The 25,394-nt window shown below is 44.5% G+C and overlaps 1 protein-coding gene across 1 annotated transcript; it reads right to left on the bottom strand.

Annotated features, from left to right (window-relative positions):
• Positions 1-23,521, bottom strand: ets2 (v-ets avian erythroblastosis virus E26 oncogene homolog 2). Its single transcript, XM_078232736.1, has 10 exons — positions 23,285-23,521; positions 18,789-18,857; positions 11,548-11,662; positions 9,697-9,816; positions 8,814-9,014; positions 7,583-7,669; positions 5,287-5,493; positions 4,406-4,666; positions 2,194-2,312; positions 1-750 (listed from the first exon to the last, which is right to left on the bottom strand). Exons 2-10 carry the CDS (start codon positions 18,849-18,851, stop codon positions 535-537), a joined length of 1,389 nt encoding a protein of 462 aa, XP_078088862.1. The 5' UTR covers positions 18,852-18,857; positions 23,285-23,521; the 3' UTR covers positions 1-534.
• Positions 23,522-25,394: the final 1,873 nt, after the last annotated feature.

Genomic DNA, 25,394 nt, shown 5'->3' with positions numbered 1-25,394 from the left:
TATTTTTAAAACTGAACTATTATGTAGCAGATGAATATTAACCAGCTAGAGATGAAAGGCATTGCAGAACAAAGGACAGTTTTGTTCCTGTAAGAGTGAGAATAATGCACTCCCATTTTATGGCAACACCTGTGGTCTGAAAGTACAATGGCACAATGTTAAATGACCCTAGATAGCTTGTACGAATACTCATCAATATTTAACAAAAGATGAAAAGGAATTTTTTTTTAAAGTAGGCAATTTGTAATCAGAAGTAAAAACACATGGTCGCACTGAATTGTTGTAATAGATCAATGCTGCCACGCCCCTACCAGGTAAACAGTAAGCATATTAGAAAAGGTTTTCATTGTCAGCGGTTACCTCTGGCAAAGCAAGGCAAAAGGAAGATGCATCCCTGGCATCATTCCTCCCTGTAGAACTAATACGTCTCCCATCATATCAGACCAGTCCACAGTGTAACCACTTTGACCACTGCCAGTTACCTCCTCACCACTAGGGAAGTTACACAAAAGGAAAAGTGGCCACATGGGCACATCAATCTTCTGTGTCTGGCTGGACTCCGAGCATAGCGTGAAGTTCCTCCGCTGTGTATCCCAGCAGGTTGTGAAGGTCACAGACGAAACGGTAGACGTATCTTTTGCCGGACGTCTTGTGGATGATGTTCTTGTCGTAGTAATAGCGCAGCCCTCGGCTCAACTTCTCATAGTTCATTTTGGGTTTGTTCTTGCGCTTGCCCCATCGGCGGGCAACCTGTGACCCAGCAAGAAAGTAAAAGTTGTTAGCATTCAGGATTGCTGCTGCAACAAAAACCACAGAGAGAAAGAATATAGTAGCCGGAATTTTACTGCTGATTCTGGGGTGGGTGAGGGGTGCAGAACGGAATTCTCCATTGGCCTCGGGCGGGATATTTGGGCGAGGCTTATAAAATCCTGGCCAGTAAATCTAAATGGAAGTGGCATTATATGGTGAGACTTTGTGCAGCATGAACTGCAACAGTTACATCAGATTCTCCCCTCACTCTCGTTTATATACAAAATTTAATTCCTCTAAGTCTCCCTCCACTAACCACCATTCTTTGACGAATGGAGTGAGAAGCACATGGCCTATTTTAAGGCCGTGTCAATGTTATCCTTCTCATGAACGCTGGTCCTCTCCTGCGGAGCTCGCACTTCTCAGTTGCTGTCTCCCCAGGATAGATCAACTGGGATCACATTCATTGGTGCCAAGGATCAGCGGATGAGGACGCAGCTTTTACCCTTTTGAGAAATGCCAGTATGAATCCTAGGTTGGGTGGATGTCACTGCCACTCATATTATGGGGGTGATTGCAAGCCAGCGCGCACTGTCTGTGGGAATGGCAGCGGGGGCGGAATATCAGGTGAAGCCTTGAAGTTGCAAATTTCACCGGCGAGATCGCGATGTCCAATTTTTACCACCCCCCGCCAGCGACGCAAGCTGGTTCAAGCCCACAAAGGGCATGAACCTGATTTTAATTAGTTTACATGTAATTAAAGACACCCCCCCCCTCCCCATGCCATATATTGCCCCCCAGGCATATTTTCAAACCTTGTTGACTTGACATCATGTTGGCAAAGCCCTGGCACAGGCTGACATTGGGTAAGTGCCTGGGGCAAACCATAGCGGAAGCCTCATGGGGGGAGGGAGGGGGGAAAGCAACTGATTTATTTGTGGTGGTTGGGGGAGGAGGGTGGGGAAAACGGACCAGATGTGGTATGACAACTCCCACTCACCTGATTAAGGAGCAGCGCTTCGAAAGCTTGTGGCTTGTGCTACCAAATAAACCTGTTGGACTTTAACCTGGTGTTGTGAGACTTCTACCTGGAGAGACTCAGGCTGGTTCAGTCAGACCCCGACACTTGCCATTTTTTGGTAAAATTCTGCCCCATGACTTTAGTAGCATGAGATTCCCAAATTGCCAACTTAATTCAACAATCTGTTTGTACAATTTCAAATCAAATATTCCGTCTTATTGAATATAAAGTTATCCAATTTAAAATGCTTTTGAAATTTTTCACATCCTTATTTCTGAGTAAACTCATGATGTGGCAGCCTCATAATGGGAGACTCTGAAAAGATTCAGACTCTGAAAAGATTCAGAGTCTGGCAAATGTACAGTGCTTATTTTGCTCTGTTAAGTGTTACTAAAGTAACTCATAATTTAGGAGATTCTTACTTCATCAGGGTCAGTCAGTTTGAACTCCCATCCATCGCCAGTCCAGCTGATAAACGTCTGACAGGATTTATCCGTCAGTAATTCCAAGAGGAACTGCCAAAGTTGAATGGGTCCACTTCCTGCACAAATAAAGTTAAAAAAGGATGCAAATTAAAGTACAAAGGAGTTGTCGAAACCTTCTGAATGTTTTAGATCTGGAATACAATTTTCTTTTGCCAAAGGCCAGAGAGCATTCCATTCTCATTGCCAGGCATAACAATAATATTGTGAACACTCAAACATCGTGCACCCTTATGGGAAAAATAAAGTGGTTTCTCAACTCAAAGCATGAAGTAACATAACTCGGAAAATTCTAGTTTCTCACAATATTGTCACTCATTCAAGGCTAACTGTGAAAATCTAAACAAGTAAAATGGCGGATTCCTAACTGGATTTGCTATGCATGGGAATCTATTGTAAAATACTCACTGCCTTACATTCTTATTCAGTGCCACCCTCTGTGTGAAGAAATTGCCCCTCTGGACATTTTTGTATCTCTCCCCTCTCACCTTAAACCTATGGCCTCTAGTTTTAGACTCCCCTACCTATCTCTCCCCTCTCATCTTAAACCTATGTCAGAATTGCAAACCTAGATTGAAGCTTTTTCAAAGATTTCCTACACGAGACTTTCTTTTTTTGCCATCTGGGAATCTGGTTATAACTAAGGCATGAGCAGCACAGGAAGAGTGACGGTGTCTCTGTGCTGACAGATTGTATTGCTACATAGAATCATAGAGGTTTACAGTATGGAAAGAGGCCCTTCGGCCCAACTTGTCCATACCGCCATTTTTTTTTAAACCCCTAAGCTAATCCCAATTGCCCGCATTTGGCCCATATCCCTCTAAACACATCCTACTCATGTAACTATCTAAATGCTTTTTAAAAGACAAAATTGTACCCGCCTCTACTACTATCTCTGGCAGCTTGTTCCAGACACTCACCACCCTCTGTGTGAAGAAATTGCCCCTCTGGACACTTTTGTATCTCTCCCCTCTCACCTTAAACCTATGGCCTCTAGTTTTAGACTCCCCTACCTTTGGGAAAAGATATTGACTATCTAGCTGATCTGTGCCCCTCATTATTTTATAGACCTCTATAAGATCACCCCTCAGCCTCCTACACTCCAGAGAATTTCTTCAGGACACCTGACCATCATGTATTTTGGAACAAGTCAGATGATTAACATTTTTTTCCTCCAGTTCCCTCCTTTCCCCTCCCTCTCTCCCTTCAGGTCTTGCTGTAGTATATGTTTCATGGGTATAGGTAACCATCCAATTCTTTCACAAGTGTCCAATCTTCATGTGTGAACTTGGACTATTAATGTTACCGCTGAGGAGATCGTCACAGCCTTCTCAGATTCTCTCTTCACCTGAAGTCCATCAACACATCCTTTCTGGTTGTATCACATCTTGGTACAGCTCCTGCTCTGTCCAAGACCGCAAGAAACTACAAAGGGTCATGAATGAAGCCCAGACCATCACGCAAACCAGCCTCCCATCCATTGACTCGGTCTACACTTCCCACTGCCTCGGCAAAGCAGCCAGCATAATTAAGGACCCCCATGCACACACCTCAGACATTCTCTCTTCCACTTTCTTCCATCAGGAAAAAGATACAAACGTCTGAGGTCACGTACCAACTGTCTGAAGAACTGCTTCTTCCTTGCTGCCATCAGACTTTTGAATGGACCTACCTCACATTAAGCTGATCTTTCTCTGCACCCTAGCTATGACTGTAACACTATATTCTGCACTCTCTCCTTTCCTTCTCTATGAATAGTATGCTTTGTATAGCACGCAAGAAACAATACTTTTCACTATATGACAATAATAAATCAAATCAAAAATCACAGCTAGCCAGCAAACTTCTCTGGACAGTAATAAGTGGTGACATGTTTTTATCTCTTAGAGGACCCATGGTCATTTATCTTGCCTGTTCCGGGATCAGCTAACTCAGCACAGGCAAAGTGAACCATTGACCTACGTGGCTTCATCCTCCCCCATTTAATGTAAATAGAGCTCTCCATTTAAAAGTTAGACAATCTAACCAGGTAACATTGAACACAAGATTCCTTTTATGAATTTGTGAGACCTTGGAACAGCAGCTACAAGTCGAGTACAAATGCATTTTTCTTCCCTCATTTGATGGAGGTGACTCAAAAGGATTCGCTTACCTGTGAATCCAGCAAGCACTGCTGCTGGGATGACTGGCTTCCCTTGTTCCAGTGGCTCTTTCCTCTCCTGGATGTAATCTTTGAATGAGATATTTGGCTTGTTTGGACAGAGGGGCTGGGTCCAATCGTCGTCACAACTGTCCTGCGAAGGAACGCGCTGCATGTCACATAAAGATGACTGACTGTTGCAGGATTTCAACAGTGAACCTGTGCTTTCAAAGCTGTCAATGCTATCCAGCGATCCTTGTTTCCTGGCTTCAACTGACAAGAAAATGGAGACAATAGTAAGTTTGGAAGAGAACACAAACAGAAATTATAACGGTATCTTACTCCTGTCTTACCTGACATCGCTCCTTAACTCAATTTTATTTTGATTGCTTGCATTATTCCATTTTATGAGTATAGAATCTTAGAATAGAATCCCTACAGTGCAGAAGGAGGCCATTCAGCCCATTGGGCCTGCACCGACAACAATCCAACCCAGGCCCTAACCCTATGTATTTACCCTGCAAATCTCCCTAACACTAAGGGACAAATTAAGCATGGCCAATCAACCTAACCCGCCCATCTTTGGACTGTGGGAGGAAATGCACGCAGACTCAGGGAGAACGTGCAAAATCCACACAGACAGTGACCCAAGACAGGAATCAAACCTGGATCCCTGGCGCTGTGAGGGGCAGCAGTGCTAACCATTGTGCCGCCCCTATTGGTTTGGACTGTGTGAGCTACCGGAGTATGGCTCTGTCTGTGAAACCATGGTCAAGGTTTTAACTCATTCGCTTAAGAAAAGTCAGTCCCATATTTCAGCAAGGCTAATAGTTGATGCCCACCACCTGTATCCACCAACACTGATCATCCCCTAGTTCCTCGCCCACACTTACCCTGGTCAATTACGCCAATGTGCAGACTGCTTGTATTTATTCGCTTTGGCTGCATGGAATAGTAGTTAGCAAGACTCGGGAAGCCTTGGTTCAAATTGAGAAATTCCTGGTTGCTTAAATCTGAAGAGATCTGACAAAGCTCCGACAGGAAACTACCAGAAAAATCAGAGAGCTGGCCTCCACATTGGGGCTGACTGGAACGGAATTCTGAAAGTATATTTAAAAAGAAAAAAAAAATCAGGATTGTTAATGAAACCTCCTCCTCCATTTGCTCTGACAGCCAGTTAGAACCAAAACCTCTTTCTATCGCTTCAAATTTTAAACAGGAGATTTTCACAGTAACTTCATTACAATGTTAATGTAAGCCTAATGTGACTAATAAATAAACTCTTACTGGAGTCAGTATTATTTGGAGTTATTTGATGTTCAATAGTGGCCACCACCACTTGTCTCCTGTCTATCTCACACTGGATACAGTGTTCATACTCCCTCCCAGCTTTATCCATCCTGCAGTGATTGTACATCAGTGAAGGCAAATCAACTAACCACCGCCTGGAAAGTTGGATTAACTTTATCTGCATTGACCTCATGAACAAACATGGAGTTGGAGTCAAAGCAGAAAAATGTTCTCATCAAGTGAAAACTAGCTTAGCTCAAAATTTCCCAAGTAGTAAGGATAAATTATTCTGTCTCCGAAAAAGATCAGAGTTTATTTGGGGCCAAGGATGCCCTTTCAGGCCAAATCTTGAATTTGCATTTATCTTCAAGTCTTCCCCAAACAAGGTTAAGGGAATGGTTAGGTGCATTGGCATTCTCCTTCAGTGTACCCGAACAGGTGCCAGAGTGGGCGACTAGGGGATTTTCACGGTAACTTCATTGTAGTGTTAATGTCAGCCTACTTGTGACAATAATAAATAAACTTAAACAAACATTTTCCACATTGACAAAAACTAAATATTTTTAGAAGTGTCAGACCTCAAATGTCAGTGGCTAGAATTCTCCGATCTTGTCCGCTGCTGCCAGCGAGAGCGGAGAGGTTGGCGCTCAGCCAAATGTCCATTCTCAGCCATGGGTCCGGAGGTCTCGGATACTGGCTGGCAAGTCAGAGAGAGACCTACTTTGCCACCTTCATGGAAAGCCCACCAAATTCCAAGTCAATCAGGCAGCTGAGAGGTCACCAGCGGACCTTCTATCGGACCAGGATCCCAGGGGCAGTAAGTCCCACCTGCCGAGAGCCACCTACCAGAGGCTGACAGCTCCTTTGCTCAGCAGTGCCACCAGGGAGGCAGTGGCTATTGTCAGAATTACCTCCACTGGAGGCCCAGGATCACAGAATAATCCAGGTCAAAGATGGCTGGAGGGATTTTGGCAGAGGGAAGATGGGAAAGTAGCAGGGGCAGTGAGGTGCCCCTTAATGGGCTTGATGCCAGGATCCAAGAGAGACCTCATTCCTGGGAGAAGACAAACAACCCACAGGATTGCCTGTCATGTTCTCTACTTGAAGACTGGCCCTATGGCCACTGGTTGAACACCAGTGGCGACAGAAAGAGGCCCTTAACTGGGCATCATTTCGACCTCACTGAGCAACAAGGTTGGAAGGTTGTCATGTAATTATTTGGGGTGGTGGCAGGATATGATCAGACAGATGACGGACCATACGAGGCCGACTTGTGGCATACTGTACTTTCCATGTTTACCCTGTTTTCACGGGGCTTCTGCGATTTCTCTTTCAAAGCTACTGAGTAGAGAACCCCTGAGGACCTACTGAGAACCTACTGAGTAGAGAACCCTTTCATGACTTTTACAACTGGGACTGAATAGCATCTACATTCCCTGATCGAATTGCCTCCATCCTCAAACCCTACTTTAACTTTATAGACTTTGACTACTTGAATATACTGCCGCAGGGGAAACAAAAAAAATCAGCTAGTATTTCAGTTCAAAAAAAGAAGCACAATTAAAACTGCATGATGTTATTTTGTTAATGGGATGTTTTGGCAGGGTTGCTTGTTTGATGAACTGTGAAAATGGCAGCAACACATGGGAACTTTTCATCAAAAACCTGCTAATAATCAGTGGGCAGGATTTTTTTTTAAAAATTGCATTCTCACAGAATATCAAAGCTCTCTAAAAAGAAAGGAGACAAAATCAAATACCTCAAAAAGGAGCAGCTACTTGCGGCTGTCAGATTTTCGCTCGCAACATTAAATGGAACCTATTGCACTGAATTGGGTTATTCAGCCCAAGAGGACATTGTCAGAATACACCATGATAAATGGGTTTGAGAAAGACGTACCAAATGAATTATTATCCCCCCAATGGGAGTTTGCATTGATGAGAGAGGAGGTTCCCAGATAGTTCAACTGTGACGCTTCCTGGCAATCTACGAATGATAAAGAGGAATCCAAATTAATCACTTCTTAAAGAAAAAGACACTTTACTTTAAGATATTTCAGAGGGAGAACACGCAGAGTTGACTGCTTCCAGGCCTCTGTTCCATAAATTAAGTCTGACAGGCCGTTTAAGATCAGCACGTGGTAAATCACAGGCATAGCTAGCACACTAAAATTCTGCAGATGTCGAGATGCAGATGCCCAATGGAATACAGAAATAAAATCCAGTTTAGAATGATAGGGATGAGCCTCGAAAGCATTTTGAACCGGCAGTATCACTTAGCCTCAGAACCTTTCATTTTTCTGCACAAAGTCTCTGATGTCTGAGGGAAAGGGGAGAAATCACAGGCAGCGACAGGAAATCATAGGTTGCTCCGGCTAATTATCTTTTTCAATTGAAAGCTTGTACATATGATGCGAAAGATAAAAGGTTTTTTTATCCCCCAAACACCCATATTCAAAAATAGCTTACCCTAATCTTTTCAACTACAGTCAAAGACTGAGGCAGTCTGATGGGACTAAAATGAAATCCAATTCACCATTCTTACTGAGCAGTATTCAGAACCGATTGGTGAATTAAATTATTTCTCCAGCAGCAAGCAGTTAAAGCAGTAGTGAGAGGAGATTTATTTACATCAGTGGTACTGGATTGGAAATATTGAACAAGCCGTTACTGGCCTCCCCTACCTAAATAAGCAGCAAGTTAAATATCAATTACCAAAAAGACTCGGGCATGAAACCCACGTTAGTCTGGCCAGTCAGTACTGGATCGTACATTTGATCACTGGGATGTGTTAAAGTTTGCTGATCGCTTTCAAAGTCATTGCACAGGTTATGAACATTGACTTCTAGGTTAGAGGGAGTGGGGCCAAGAAAAAAAAAATTAGCCAGATTAATTTCCAGGAGCGATTACTGGAGGAGCAAGTATGGGTAATGTTGGGGGAGGACAGTTGTAATGCACTCTACAGTTGAATAGCCACACCAAACTAAGGGCGGAATTTTCCTATCCGCCACAGGAATTGCAACGGTCGAGACACGGACCATGCAAAGATCTTCTGTATCCACGGGTGTCTCATTAATTAGGATCACTTGTTTCATGTTCTTAAAGGAAAGTATCTGTGAACACTCCTATACCTTTCATTAGCTGTTCCAAGTGCTCCCAAAGAATGTCTCCGATGAAATCTGGCGCCAGCTCCAGAAAGCGTTCCTTCCCAAGATCACAGAGGGTCTGACCGGTCATGTAGAATTTTTGGAAATTGACATTCTCCAGACTGAACTCATTCACAGCCCAGTGCAGCCATTGATTTACATGTTGCTCAGTCCAAATATGAGGGTCTGGAAAGAAATCAGAAATGTTAAAACCCTTGTTACAAAATCTGACTTAAGACATATGTTGATGTTTATTGTACAGTTCCCCAAATCAGAATGCTTGGGTCACATTTATGCTCAGATGAAGGTTCTATGTTTCTATGGATAAAGGCATTTAGATTCTATACATGGGCCATGTATGTGGTAACCGTCACTTAAAAAGAGACTTTTGTTGTCTCCAGAAAAGAAATTCAATGCTCTTCATCCAAGATCATTCTTCCCAACTCTCCTGAAGTTGGCCAGTCATTCCACCCATGCAGGCACGGATATTCACGCAGTAACTCTCATAGGTAAACTGCCCAAGTGTTACTCATGGGCAAGTGCAGCAGAATCCGAGGCTTGCTCAACAATCAAACACTTTGCAGCAGATATCACCGTGCAACAATCAGGGCGGTTCCCATAGTTCAGTATTCTCCTCCTTAGAGGAGCCAAGATCAGTTGTTGTACCCAGGTCTCTCCAGCTTGGCTAATACAGCCTAGAACATGGATTCAGTTTGCATTCCTTCTGGTCCTGCCTCTTTTGGTGCATTTAAGCCCCATCTATGTTACCCCAGTGAACAGTCGTCAGTGAGAATTTCTTCCTGAGAAAATTTGGGGGAGAAAAGTCAAGAAAGAAATGTAAAAATGATGATTGTTTCAGGTTGCTTACCTTTTGGGATGCTAAGACGACATCTTTCTTTGACAAAGCCACTAAAACTTTCCTTCAGAGCCTGGCTCATGACTGCTTTGCTACCAGGTGTTAGGAGTGGAACCTCATTAGTTCCAACATCTGTAGACAAGAAGGGGGAAAAAAAATCAGTGAGAAATAATCCTTCAGAAAGTTCCCTATTCTAATCCTCCTCCCTAATAAACCCATCTCAAGACAAGCTTTGCAACAGTGACCAAAGCTGGTGTTTTGGAAATCTCCAGTGCAGGAGGTTTCCTTGCCCATGTTTGACCAGATGCCATGAGACTTCATGGAACCCAGAGTTGATGTTGAGGACACTCAGGGCAAATTCCTCCTGATTGTATACCATTGTGCCAGCACCGCGACTGGGTTTGTTCTGCTGGTGGGCCAGGACACACCCAGGAATAGTATCCAGGACATTATCTGTAAGGTATGATTGCAAGAGTAAGGTAGGACAGCCTCCAACTAGGCTGTTGCTTCTCCAGTACGAGAGACAGTTCTCGCAATGTTGACATGAGCCCCCAGATGTTAGTAAGAAGGATTTTACAGTGCCAACAGGATTGAGTGTGTCATTGTCATTTCTGACACCTAGGTTGAGTGGTTTGATACAACTGAGTCGCTTGCTAGGCCTTTTAACACCCACGTTGTGGGTCTGGAGTCAGATGTAGGCTAGTGCAGGTAAAGGTTTCCTTTCCTAAAAGACATTAGTAAACCAGGTGGGTTTTTACAACAATTGGCAATGGTTTCATGGCAATGCTGGACTTTTAATTCCAGATTTTTCTTGAATTCAAATTTCACCATGTGTCATGATGAGATTTGAACCTGGGTCCTCCAGAGCATTACCCCGGGTCTCTGGATTACGAGTCTACCAATATTTGCAACAGATGTTATCTCTGCTAAATACGTTCGCTGCCCAAGTGGGTGGTGGAGGCAGTGACTCTAAACTCTTCTGGATCTGCACTTTAAGTGCTGTAAGCTACAGGGCTATGGGCCGGGAAAGTGGGATTAGAAAGGGCACCTGGGTGTCCTCGGGCTGGCATGGACAAGATGCCTCCTTCTGTGAGGTGATTTTTAAGTCATATTGACTCAAAACATTGTTTCTCTCTGCAAGGATGCTGCCGAGACTGCTGAGTGTTTCCAGCATTCTGTTTTTATTTTAGGTTTCCAGTATTTTGCTTTAGTTTGGCTACGAGAGCAACATTCGATTTGGAAGGTGTCACTTCAGGCGGGAAAGGAGGTCTTGTGGCACAATGGGTAACGTCCCTGCCTACGTGCTGGCTCGAGTCCCACTCCACTTGAAAGTGCGTTCATAATGTGCCCAAAAGAATGAGTGTCAACCTGCAAAGTCTAAAACACGCCAATAGCAGGTGGCAAGAGTGGGAGAGACTCCTGGTCAGCCATGCTTGATGTGGAGAGGCGCTCCTCAAACTGTAAGCCACTGGCAGCAGACCAGCAACCAGTTCCAGGAAAACCCTTATTATGGGAATAATTGAAAGCCTGCCTTGTGCACTACTGGGTGCGGGAAGAGAAACAACAACAGACAGGAGAAAAGGAAACTCAAAGAGACTAGTTAACATGCTCTTCTAGATTGGATTAATTTTGTCAGCGCCTTATAATAAATAACCTATTGCTGCTTACGGAATGGGACAAGTACATTAAAGGTGGCATTTCAATGCATCTGAAAATAGCACTTTAGAAAGCAGTCACAAGACAAACTAGAAGATTTATAAAAACATTGGGTTAAAAAAGTTTTCGAACTAATGTTTGTAACCAGATTGCTTTCAGTGCATCATAACAAATCTGATATTTAAATGTGGATAACAAGCATCTTACCGTATAAAAAGGAGGACATGCCAGTTGGAACCTCTTGCACACTCTGTTCTTCATCCAAATGCGACAATAATCCATCGAGTCCCATAGATTCATAGATGTCAAATGCTGACTGGCGCTGAAATTAAAATAATTAAACTTTTGTAAAATTTAGCAACTATTGTGGTCACAAATTCTATATTAATGGAGTTGCTTTTAAAACTGGTAATTCAGGGATACGATGTCTTGCAGCACCTTGATTTGGTTTGAACCACTTTCCTTAACTGTTGCTAGGTCAAAATCCCAGGATTCCACAGTGAACTCCATTATGTGAACACTACCAGCTTACACACTGCCTTATTTGAAGCTGAGAAACAACCAAGCACCACCACCTTTACATGGCAGCTAAGGATGGACAATAAATGTAGTCTTATTAATGCAGGCCAATAACAAACAAAACACTTTTTGCTGGAAACCTGAGTGTTAAGTGGGTGTTTCTTCAGACTCTTCTGTCAGTCGACAAAATACCACAACATGGGCATAGCTTATTTGTAGTTTATTTCACTTGTGTAGAGCTGTCCAAAAACATATTGGGGCAAATGTTATCATCCCGTCTGCCACAGGAATCAGAACGGGTGAGGGGCGGCCCATGGAAAGGTCCATTGATGATCCGGTTGCAAGGCGAGCGAGGACGGAAAATCCCACCCATTGTGACAATACTGAAACTCATTGGCTTGGGATACTCATACAGGTCTCTTAAATGTTGCTAAACAATTTGTAGGATCCATTGTCCAATCATTTTGCTTATCCATGCCCAACCCAATTTCAACAATCTTCTGAGATTTAACCTGATTCACAATCTTTCTCGCACATTGACAGAGGATCACATGGTACAGTAGAGCTGTGTTCAAGATTTTTCTCATTGAGGTAAAGGATCATAGTGCTGGAAATGGAAGAGTTTCTGCACCGTCAAGTACTTCAAGTTAAATTGAAACATAGGGTAGAATTTTAAGGATGGCGGGCGATTAGTGCTTGCCATCCTGAGAGTCGGTGGCTAATGTGCAGTGTCGATTGGCAGTGGGCAGGATTTCCATCTGCCCTTGGAAGGAAGTCTTGCCCATGAGAGCTGTCAGCCAATGATTAGTTGACAGCTCTTCAACCTGTCAGGACACAGCGCTTCGTGCCTGGGATTAAGATCTGAGGCCTGGGAGATGATGGGCCCAATTTTACCATCAAGTTGTGCCCGTTTTTGGGTGCAAAGAACTTGGTAAAGTCAGATGTGAGGCGAGTAGCGTGATCCCCGCCCACCTCCGCGCCAGTTCCCCCTTTACCAAGGGCTGAAAATGGGCAAGATCGGGACTGCCCAAAACGGTACTTGCCAACCTAACAATTGATAGATGAATGGACAACCTGAAGCCCTGCCTGTGCAAGCGTTAAATTGTATCTTGGTCTGGGGAGGTGTTGGGGGGGAGGTGTTGCGGGGGGGGGGGGGATCTCATCCATTCAATTCTACACTTGCCCCATCACAGAACCAGCCTTGGGGTAAGCTAAAACATTCTGCCCATAGTCAGATGCAGAGTAAAGCTCCCTCAACCCTATATCTTAATCCAATCTTCATGGAGCATCTTCATTACACTATGGGCGGCACGGTGGCACAATGGTTAGCACTGCTGCCTCACAGCGCCAAGGACCCGGGTTCAATTCTGATCTCGGGTCGCTGTCTGTGTGGAGTTTGCACATTCTCCCCATGTCTGTGTGGGTTTCTTCCGGGTGCTCCGGTTTCCTCCCACAGTTCAAAGATGTGTGGGTTAGGTTGATTGGCCACACCAAGTTGACCCTAGTGTCAGGGGGATTAGCAGGGTATATACTTGGGATTACGGGAATAGGGCCTGGGCGGGATTGTGGTCGGTGCAGACTCGATGGGCTGAATGTCGCCTTCCGCATGTAGGGATTCTATGACTCCTGCCGAATTCTTTCCATTGATCCTGCGGGGCGTGGGAGAATGCCACCCTATGAAACTATTTATTAACTTCCACAAACTTCTGCGCTGTAGGGATTCTATGACAGTAAGAAGTTTAACAACACCAGGTTAAAGTCCAACAGGTTTATTTGGTAGCAAAAGCCACACAAGCTTTCGAGGCTCTGAGCCCCTTCTTCAGGTGAGTGGGAATTCTGTTCACAAACAGAACTTATAAGACACAGACTCAATTTACATGAATAATGGTTACATGAATGAATTTTGCTACCAAATAAACCTGTTGGACTTTAACCTGGTGTTGTTAAACTTCTTACTGTGTTTACCCCAGTCCAACGCCGGCATCTCCACATCATGACTACCATAGACACCGCAAACTGCCGGCTCCAAGTGGAGAGGATCGCCAAGAAGATCGCGCATATCGACACAGACATCAAGTTTCTACAAAGATGCAAGAAAGCAGACAAGATACCGAAAGGACTACAGATCACGAACCCACTCAGGTCAACCTATAACACAGACTACGCTGAGAGACTTTGCCGTCGCACCTCTCTCACCCTCCTCAACCACCTCATACACCAACTCTACAGCAAACGCCGCAGCCTGGAAACCAAGATCGAATCCATATTCTCAACTTGCGCTCAGGACGCAGACCAGCTGCGAAACTCTGCCAAGCAGACGAGACAAAGGAACTACACCATCTACATGCACACCAAGAACAGGAAACTTGAGAAACTCGGCATCACCACCAGCAGCAACCAAGCCTCCCCCGGTACCACAGTAGGAAACAGTCCCACTGCAGGGAAGTCCATTGTCAACTTGTCCGACTACACACTTCAACCAGATGAAATCGAAGTTCTCAGCCGAGGGCTTAATTTTTGCCCCACCACCAAAATAGACCCCATCAGTCTCGCAGCAGACACAGAGGAATTCATCAGGCGAATGAGGCTGAGGGAGTTCTTCCACAAACCCCAAGAGGCCAACAACGAACACAATGAGACAGCCAATGAACTGGAACAGCCGACAGAGAGATCCGCAGTGCATCCGAAGAGGAAAGAGTCGAATTGGACTCCTCCGGAAGGCCGCTGCCCTCGACTTGACATGTATGCCCAAGCCGTCAGGAGGTGCGTCAACACCAAATTCATCAGCCGCACTCACAAGACAGCCCCGAACATCACCCAAGCACAACGTAACGCCATCCACGCTCTCAAGACCAACCGCAACATTGTCATCAAACCAGCAGACAAAGGAGGGGCCATCGTCATACTGAACAGAACGGATTACTGCAAAGAAGTGTACCGACAACTCAACAACGAGGAACACTACAGACAGTTACCTGCAGATCCGACCAAAGAACACACCCGTCAACTCAACACTCTGATCAAGACCTTTGATCCGGACCTTCAGAACACCCTCCGTGCTCTCATCCCACGTACTCCCCGCGTTGGAGATCTCTACTGCCTCCCGAAGATACACAAGGCAAACACACCCGGCCGTCCCATCGTATCGGGCAATGGGACCCTGTGCGAGAACCTCTCCGGCTATGTCGAGGGCATCCTGAAACCCATTGTACAAAGAACCCCCAGCTTTTGTCGCGACACGACGGACTTCCTACAGAAACTCGGCACACATGGAGCAGTTGAACCAGGAGCGCTCCTCGTCACAATGGATGTCTCAGCACTCTACACCAGCATCCCCCATGACGATGGCATTGCTGCAACGGCCTCAGTGCTCAGCGCCAACAACTGCCAGTTTCCAGATGCAATTTTACATCTCATCCGCTTCATCCTGGACCACAATATCTTCACCTTCAACAACCAGTTCTTCATCCAGACACACGGAACAGCCATGGGGACCAAATTTGCACCTCAATATGCCAACATCTTCATGCACAGGTTCGAACAAGACTTCTTCACCGCACGGGACCTTCAACCGGTGCTATACACTAGATACATCGATGACATTTTCTTCCTTTGGACTCATGGTGAACAATCACTGAAACAACTCTATGATGACATCAACAAGTTCCATCCCACCATCAGGCTCACCATAGACTACTCTCCGGAATCGGTTGCATTCTTGGACACGCGCATCTCCATTAAGGAGGGTCACCTCAGCACCTCACTGTACCGCAAGCCCACGGATAACCTCACGATGCTCCACTTCTCCAGCTTCCACCCTAAACACGTTAAAGAAGCCATCCCCTACGGACAAGCCCTCCGTATACACAGGATCTGCTCGGATGAGGAGGATCGCAACAGACACCTCCAGACGCTGAAAGATGCCCTCATAAGAACAGGATATGGCGCTAGACTCATTGATCAACAGTTCCAACGCGCCACAGCGAAAAACCGCACCGACCTCCTCAGAAGACAAACACGGGACACAGTGGACAGAGTACCCTTCGTTGTCCAGTACTTCCCCGGAGCGGAGAAGCTACGGCATCTCCTCCGGAGCCTTCAACATGTCATTGATGAAGACGAACATCTCGCCAAGGCCATCCCCACACCCCCACTTCTTGCCTTCAAACAACCGCACAACCTCAAACAGACCATTGTCCGCAGCAAACTACCCAGCCTTCAGGAGAACAGTGACCAAGACACCACACAACCCTGCCACAGCAACCTCTGCAAGACGTGCCGGATCATCGACACAGATGCCATCATCTCACGTGAGAACACCATCCACCAGGTACACGGTACATACTCTTGCAACTCGGCCAACGTTGTCTACCTGATACGCTGCAAGAAAGGATGTCCCGAGGCATGGTACATTGGGGAAACTATGCAGACGCTGCGACAACGGATGAATGAACACCGCTCGACAATCACCAGGCAAGACTGTTCTCTTCCTGTTGGGGAGCACTTCAGCGGTCACGGGCATTCGGCCTCTGATATTCGGGTAAGCGTTCTCCAAGGCGGCCTTCGCGACACACGACAGCGCAGAGTCGCGGAGCAGAAACTGATAGCCAGGTTCCGCACACACAAGGACGGCCTCAACCGGGATATTGGGTTTATGTCACACTATTTCACATAAATATTTCTGCTTTTTTCCTCCTGAGTCTTTATCATGCGATCCTAGAATCAGAATTTATGTCACACTATTTGTAACTCCCACAGTTGCGTGGACCTGCAGAGTTTCACTGGCTGTCTTGTCTGGAGACAATACACATCTTTTTAGCCTGTCTTGATGCTCTCTCCACTCCCATTGTTTTGTTTCTTAAAGACTGGATTAGTTGTAAGTATTCGCATTCCAACCATTATTCATGTAAATTGAGTCTGTGTCTTATAAGTTCTGTTTGTGAACAGAATTCCCACTCACCTGAAGAAGGGGCTCAGAGCCTCGAAAGCTTGTGTGGCTTTTGCTACCAAATAAACCTGTTGGACTTTAACCTGGTGTTGTTAAACTTCTTACTGTGTTTACCCCAGTCCAACGCCGGCATCTCCACATCGGGATTCTATGATACAGGTGACATTTTATTATCCCGTGTTCTCTCTAAAAGAGATCACCTTCTTCAACCAATATGGAAGGGTAGTTTTGTGAAATGGCACAACACCCTCCAAGAACTGGTTTTGTGCTACTTGAGCTAATGTCACACAGTGAGTGCTAATCTTTAACCTATCTTTATGAACTGGATTTGAGCCTGGTCCCTCATCGGAAATGAAAATACTGCGACAGGGAGTTAGAGGTTAAATTGAAGAAAAAAAAAGACAAGTCAAATGTTGGACAAGACTAAGCAGTAGCAAAGTATGTAAACTATTCCACAGGAATGAACATTCTTCTGTCTCATTGTATATCGGCAACATTTCCTTGGAAAGATGGCTAGATTCCAGTTTATCAACAAGCTGAGACTCCATGCTTATCTGGTGTTGTCTCCAGGTTTGCCAGTCCGAACTAATGAAAACACACCTACGCATTAGGTAAACTGGAAAGTCAAGTATGCTACGTGTTAAACATTTACACACTTACTCATCAAGTAAAGTCTGTTGAACATAATTGGGGAAGGCTTTTTTTTTCCCTTCAGTTTCTGATCAATGAAAATGTTTGCGCGCGGTCTAATGACCTTCATACCAAGATAGCATAATTCCTCATGGCTTAATATGTTTAGAATGGTAAACATTATACATCATGAGCTGCTATAGCAAATTCAATATTAACTTTAAAAAAAATTGAATATACGCTTGGAGTTTCTTTTAAAACAAAAGGGCGAGACATAAAGAGCTGGTGAGTAGGATTAATTGGATAGCTCTTTCAAAATGTCAGCCACGCTTGACATGTAAATTGGCCTCCTGTGCTGTATGGGTCTGTGAAGATAGAACAAAATACAAAGTAAAAAGTGCTCATGGATGCAAGTCATAAATTTGAATTGTTTCCTTTGGGAGAGAATTATATGAAAATATCTTCAATGATATTATGGGTGGCACAGTGGTTAGCACTGTTGCTTCACAGTGCCAGAGAGCCGGGTTCAGTTCCGGTCACTGTCTGTGTGGAGTTTGTACGTTCTCCCCATGTCTGCGTGGGTTTCCTCCGGGTGCTCCAGTTTCCTCCCACACTCCAAAGAAGTGTAGGTTAGGTGGATTCGCCATGCTAAATTGACCCTTAGTGTCAGAGGGATTAGCAGGGTAAATACGTGGGGTTACAGGGATGGCACCTGGGTGGGATTGTTGTCAGTGCAGGCTCGATGGGCCGAATGGCCTCCTTCTGCACTGCAGGGATTCTATGATCCAATAATATGGGAAATTTCAGTGCATACACCGTATCGAATCAGAGTGCTGTATTCATCTCCTTAACCCACCATGGGAGAGTGATGTTCTACACTGATCTGAAATGCAAAGCAAGTTGCTTGCTTTACAAACAACACTCATTTTGGTTCTAGTCATAAGATGCAAACATTTACAAATATCTTTGCAGCACCAAAATTAGGCTGGGGAAACTTGCAAATTGCAAGAGATCTTGAAAGTTTATACAAAACAAACTTGAGATATTTTTAACCCACAAAAGCATTTGCAACACATCGCAACCTTATAAGTCATCAGAGATGGGCCTGCAGTCATTTCCTTCTGCAAATGGAATTAAATTTATTTCCCCACAATGTCACTGGGGAACTGCATTTCCCATCTGTACTGTCCCATTCTCTGTGTGCGTTTGCAAGGTGAAGGTGTAGCTGGCTCACAAAACATGCACAGGGCGCCACACAGTCACCAGAACTTGAAAGGCTTATTTACATGCTTTTGAAGTTTTCAAAGCATCACAGATGTATAGTTCCAGCTTTTGCCAAATTAAACCTCACCTTAAGTACTCCTCGAGTCTCCAATGCCACAGGGGCTTCCTGATCCCGCAAATAATCACACATGTTGACCTGTGGGGGGTGGGGTCAGGGAGGAGGAGTTGGGGGGGGGGGGGGGGTGTACAAGAAGGAAAGACAATTAAACTGACTGAAACAAACGTTACACCCTCAGAAATGAGAACGAGCTGCATTTTGGACTATATTATCTCAAAGTCATGTTGAGGACAGAGAAAGATTATTTTCTCGATTACTTGGATGGTGGTTAACACTGCAACATAACAGCTCCAGGGACCCAGTTCAATTCCTGGCTTCAGGCACTGTCTGTGTGGAGTTTGCACGTACTCCCCATGTCTGGTGGGTTTCCTCCCACAGTCCGAAAGATGTGCTGGTTAGGTGTATTGGCCATGCTAAATTCTCCCTCAGTGCACCCGAACAGACGCTGGAGTGAGGTGAGTAGGAGATTTTCACAGTAACTTCATTGCAGTGTTAATGTAAGCCTACCAAAACTTATTATAAAGTGCAGTACTTTGTTAACTCTTCGGCCTTTCTTGGAAAGCCTAAGCCAAAATTTTAATCAGGTAGGAACCTGCCTAATTAGGTTTTTTTTTGATAAGCTGTTTATCTCAACAGCTTGAACTGCACCAGTTTTATTCCATTTGCACCTGGCGAATGTGCAAGGCAATTATGAATCAGAGGGTGCAGAATTGCAGCAATACTTGCGAATGCTGGCTGGAACCCAGAAATCACAGCATTGAAAAGCTGCCTCAGGCCGTGACTCACATCTACACAAGGTGAGTTCATGGTGTCTGGTCAAAGTAATATTGTACAGCAATAATGCTCAACTTACCTAGGAATGACTACCATCATTATGTTTTCCCTTAGTAGGTGAATGGTTTGTTATTATCAATCAGCTGAAATTTTTGAACGAGCACAGTATAATTTTAGTTCCACTCATTCTTCATTTTTCAATTATTGGCTACTAAAAGCAACACTTCAAAGCTGAGGAACAAATTTTTTGCAGATTTTCAGGTAACGCCTCGCCCAGAACTACCTTATAGTCTTCATAAAGATTGGAAAATCTCCATGAAATAAATTTCTATAGAAATTTGACTTTGCAATGAACAAACCATTCTACATTGTCATCTTCCTCGTCATGTGCTTACTGTTCCAGAATTGATGCTTGCTATCTTCTTGAAAAAAAAAGCCAAAATTCCTGGAATGTCACCTGACATTTAATACATAAAATTTATAGGGATGCATCCCATTCATTTCTAGCACGATGGTATAAGCAAGGCAAAGAGATGCCACCTTCATCTCTCCAGCTTATCTCAGATTATAAATTGACCTTTTCCCACTGCTTCCTGTACACCAATAAGGGTGAATACATTATCTGAAGCCTGGGGTTAATAACGTCTCTGATCAGAGTTATATGGCTCACGTACTGCTTGCTACAACATCACAAGTCCGTTGCCAGTGACAAATTAAATATCACCACAATCAAGCATCCAGTCAAGGTAACCTCTGTCAAGCAATTAATGTTTAATACATCTGAAAGTATGGAGAAGGGATCAACAGTTCAGTAGATTACTTATAAAGTCAATGTCTATGATGGCTTTGAAAGTAAGTTACAACAGCATTACTCTTTAACAGAGAGAAAGTGTGCTGGAGCCCACCCCAATCTCTCCTTTGATGGTTTTATCTGCCAAAAAGATTTATGAAGCAAAATGAGCCTTCAATAAGAAACTAATACAAATTAGTTGATGCATGGGAAGTCTATCAGGTATGCTTGAGTGTTTATTTAGAATCTTCTGATCTGCTATATAAGCCTCTAGATAATATATCCAGATAGGGCACATGTTAGAAAGTAAATCTCCCAACTGGCTTTTTTTCTCGATTCAACAAAGCCCTCATGGCTAAAACAGCTCTTTTTAAATGGTAACATATTAAGTGCATGTGGTAAATTGAAGGATCTAATCACAAGGCCTGTTGTGATCCAGGTATGCCAGGGAAGGCACTAAAATAGCAAGTCGCCTTATTGACCAGCCTTGGCTGAGTTCTTTCTTTTCACTCTGAAAGTCATAGGCTCAACCCCACTCTAAAGATCCAAGAACCAATCCACACTAACAATGCAGTAAGTACTACATTGTTGGATACGCCATCTTTGAGATACTAAACTGCTCTCTCAGAAGAATGTTAAAAATCCTATAGCACTATTGAAAAAAAAAGGGTCCCCTTTCTATCCTGGCCAATATGCATCCATTATCATTTATGGAACATGCTATGTGAAAATTACCTGCCATAGCAATCATACTTCAGATGTACTTAATACAGTATAAAGTATTTTGGGATGTCCTGGAGTCACAAAGATACAAAGGTCTGAGGTCACGTACCAACCGACTCAAAAACAGCTTCTTCCCTGCTGTTGTCAGACTTTTGAATGGACTTACCTTGCATTAAGTTGATCTTTCTCTACATCCTAGCTATGACTATAACACTACATTCTGCACTCTCTCCTTTCCTTCTCTATGAACGGTATGTTTTGTCTGTATAGCGCGCAAGAAACAATACTTTTCACTGTATGATAATGCATGTGACAATAATAAATCAAATCAAAAGGAGTTATAAAATGCAAATCAATTATTTTGTTCCTTTCTAGAATGCAACCCCTTTTCACACACAACTCTGGATCAACTAATTCAAGCTGCACATATTCTTGTTGTGGAGATGCCGGCGTTGGACTGGGGTAAACACAGTAAGAAGTTTTCTTACTGGTGTTGTTAAACTTAACCTGGTGTTGTTAAACTTCTTACCATATTCTTGTTGCCATACCTACCCATCACTGGTAAACATGAATGGATCAACCCACATAATGCTCCAGGAACAAAAAAGGCTCACTTTGACAATACCCTAGCTTCACTTTGCTATTTCTCTTTTTATCTACGCAAAATAGTGAGAAACAATTAAAGTTTGTCCTATCAGTTAGCATCTTCCCCCAAAGTGTTTAGTGTTTATGGTAAAAAACATGCACACTCAGCCAAACTCCATACAAAATGCACAGGTGACACTATTCACATTTCTGCCATTTGATGCTTCTCACATGACCAAGACTATACTTAACCTCCGCCCAACCCCATTCAAACTAAATCCATGGCAATATCTTACAATATACAAGGTTGAAGCCTGGATTTAGACTGCGCACTCAAACCACTGGGAGACAGTCTCCTATATGGTGGCTAGCACAAACAGAAAATGCTGGAAAATCTCAGCAGGTCTGACAACAGCTGTGGAGAGAGAATAGAGCTAACATTGAGTCTGGATGACCCTTCGTCAGCGCAGGTGGCTGGCACTACTGCTTCACAGCGTCAGGGACCCGAGTTTGATTCCCGGCTTGGGTCGCTGTCTGTGTGGAGTCTGCACATTCTCCCAGTGTCTGTGTGGGTTTCCTCCCACACTCTGAAAGACGTGGATTGGCCATGCTAAATTCTCCCTCAGTGTACCCAAACAGGCGCCGGACTGTGGCGATGAGGGAATTTTCACAGTAACTTCATTGCAGTGTTAATGCAAGTCTGCTTGTGACTCTAATAAATAAACTTAAACTTAAGAGGAGATAACATATCTCAGGCCTTGGGGTGCACTTAGAATCATAGAAACCCTACAGTGCAGAAGGAGGCCATTCGGCCCATCGAGTCTACACCGACCACAATCCCACCCAGGACCTACCCCCACATATTTTACCCACTAATCCCTCTAACCTACACATCCCAGGACTCTAAGGGGCAATTTTTAACCTGGCCAATCAACCTAACCCGCACATCTTTGGACTGTGGGAGGAAACCGGAGCACCCGGAGGAAACCCACGCAGACACGAGGAGAATGTGCAAACTCCACACAGACAGTGACCCGAGCCGGGAATCGAACCCAGGACCCTGGAGCTATGAAGCAGCAGTGCTAACCACTGTGCTACCGTGCCGCCCACTGTTCTACCGTGCCGCCCACTTGGAAAAGTCTTCAGAGTTTGCACCTTTGGTTTACACGCACTCTCAATTTGCTGGTTCAACCGAGGGGAGATGAGCATTTTAAACCGCAATGACTTCTATCACACTGTAACAAAGCCGATGTGGGGCCAGGACTGTGCTCCGCTCAGACCCTCCATTGTACAGTGCACTCGTTCTGTTTAACTGGTGGAGCTTGTACCAAGTCACCTATTACCCACGGGCACAATTAATGTGCACGAAGGCATGTTGTGCCCGGTGAAACACTCGGGATATATCAAACGTTCTTTGTCAGTATTTTGCCTTCATCAAACGTTCTGTTCAGCCAGAATGCTGAAAGACTATTAAAAAAACTGCAGCAGCAACTAACTAACTAACCGCCTCCTTCTTACATGGCGGAACAAGAAAGTATTTACTCTGAAAGTTTAAGCTGGGACACATTAACAATAGAGCTGGCTCAGCCCATTGTCCCCACTGGAATCGCTAAGGGCAGAATTGTGTACTTACTGTAACTCCGGCGTTAACTTTTGTGTATTTCACGGTCCGTGGGTTAAAATCCAGTAACGCCCGGCGAGTGAGTTCAATAGATCCGAGGGTGAGAAAGAAAAGACTTATCCCGAATATCAGTTACAATCGAAGTGATATATCGCGGTGGAATTTCACTGTAAACTTCCCCAACTTCAATGAGGTCACACTCCTAGGCAATCTGTCCGCTACATATCACAGCCTCGCCTTTTTACACCAATTCCCACAACTTCGCTCAGCCCCGCTGCTTTCCCTTCATTGGACCAAGTCAGATGTAGGAGGAGCCCCAGAACATAATCATAACCAAACAAGGTTATCTCGTCAGGCTGGTTTTGCGTTCTGCTGTTATAGCAACCTCCAGTCTGTGAGATTCGGATGGCCATTCGCTGTTTAGCACCTAACACTGATAACAAGTCTGCTTCCCAGAAACTGCACCAAGTGGATTCCCAATGTACTGTTGTTCAATAGAACTCTGAGCTATGCATATTTCGTCTGGCAACCATATTTAAAGTTAAAGTTAATGTTTATTTATCAGTCACAAGTAAGGCTTACATTAACACTGCAATGAAGTTACTGTGAAATTCCCCTAGTCGCCACTTTCTGGTACCTGTTCGGGTAAATGCACCTAACATATTTCAAATATATTGAATTGTACAACAGAGAGAGGACCCTTCAGCCCGTCCTGCTTCTTCTGGCACGGAAACAGAAAATGCTGGAGAAACTCAACAGCACCTGTGGAGAGAAAATAGAGCCAACCAGACTCAAAACGTTGGCTCCATTCTCCCTCCCACAGATGCTGTCAGATCTGCTGGGCGGGATTTTCCGGCAGCGCTCACCCCAAGATGGGAAAATCCCGCCCGAGGTCAACGGATATTTGCATATTCTGTGTCCTGCCCACTACGATTCCCATGGCGGGTGGGACGGGAAAATTCCTCCCCCTGAGTTTCTCCAGCATTTTCTGTTTTTGCTTCAGATTCCAGCATTCGCAGTATTTTGCGTTTATCTTAACGCTTCTCCTGGCTCTTGGCTGACTCAATTAGTCCCACACCCCATTGAATATTTATTTAATTCTCTTTTGAACATCATTGTTTTCGCTGAACTGCTTTTACCCCATCTCAGGCAGTGTTCCAGATCACAACTCACCACATCAAAGACTGTCTCATTTCTCCTTTTGTTCTTTTGCTGATTACCTGTCCTCACCTGCCATGCAGAAGGTTTCTTCTGATGTATCTCAAACCCTTCAGAATTTTGAACGTCTCTATTAAATCTCCCCTCAACTTTCTTTGAGAACTTCCCACCTTCTCTAGTTTCGCCACATTCCAGAAGCCCCTCATCCTTGATACTGATCTAGTGTATCCCCTCTGTTGTCTCCTCAAGCCCCTGCTGTCCCATCCAAAATGCTGCACTCCAATTTGGGTATAGTACCCCAGCTAAAGCCTAACCTGGTGGTGGCAGTATCCCATCTTGGTTTGCATTAATCTGCTCATCTCTGTGTTAAGCAGTGCCTGGTGTGGCTCAGGAGCCCCACTCTGACTTGGCAGCCTCTGTCACGGTTACTGCAGAGGAAGAACAGTGGGCTGAGAAGGTGCATGAATCACTGGCCTCTACTTTCTCAATGTGATCCCCTCTCAAACTTCTAAACTCCAATGGGTATAATCCTATCTGACTTGGTCTCTCCTCATATGACAGACATGGCATCCCAGGAATCAGCCTGGTAAACCTTCACTGCACTCCCTCTATGGCAGGGACATTCTTCCTCAGATAAGGACATGAAAACTGCACACCATAAAAAGCATTCTTTCTGGTTGTATCACAGCTTGGTATGGCTCCTGCTCTGCCCAAGACCTCAAGGAACTACAAAGCGTTGTGAATGTAGCCCAATCCATCACGCAAACCAGCCTCCCATCCATTGACTCTGTCTACACTTCCCACTGCCTTGGCAAAGCAGCCAGCATAATTAAGGACCCCTTGCACCCTGGACATTCTCTCTTTCACCTTCTTCTGTCGGGAAAAAGATACAAAAGTCTGAGGTCACATACCAACCAACTCAAGAACTGCTTCGTCCCTGCTGCTGTCAGACCTTCGAATGGAC

This window comes from Mustelus asterias, chromosome 17, assembly GCF_964213995.1.
Source record: "Mustelus asterias chromosome 17, sMusAst1.hap1.1, whole genome shotgun sequence".
NCBI classification, from domain to species: Eukaryota; Metazoa; Chordata; class Chondrichthyes; order Carcharhiniformes; family Triakidae; genus Mustelus; species Mustelus asterias.
This window is presented reverse-complemented; position numbering and strand designations above follow the sequence as displayed.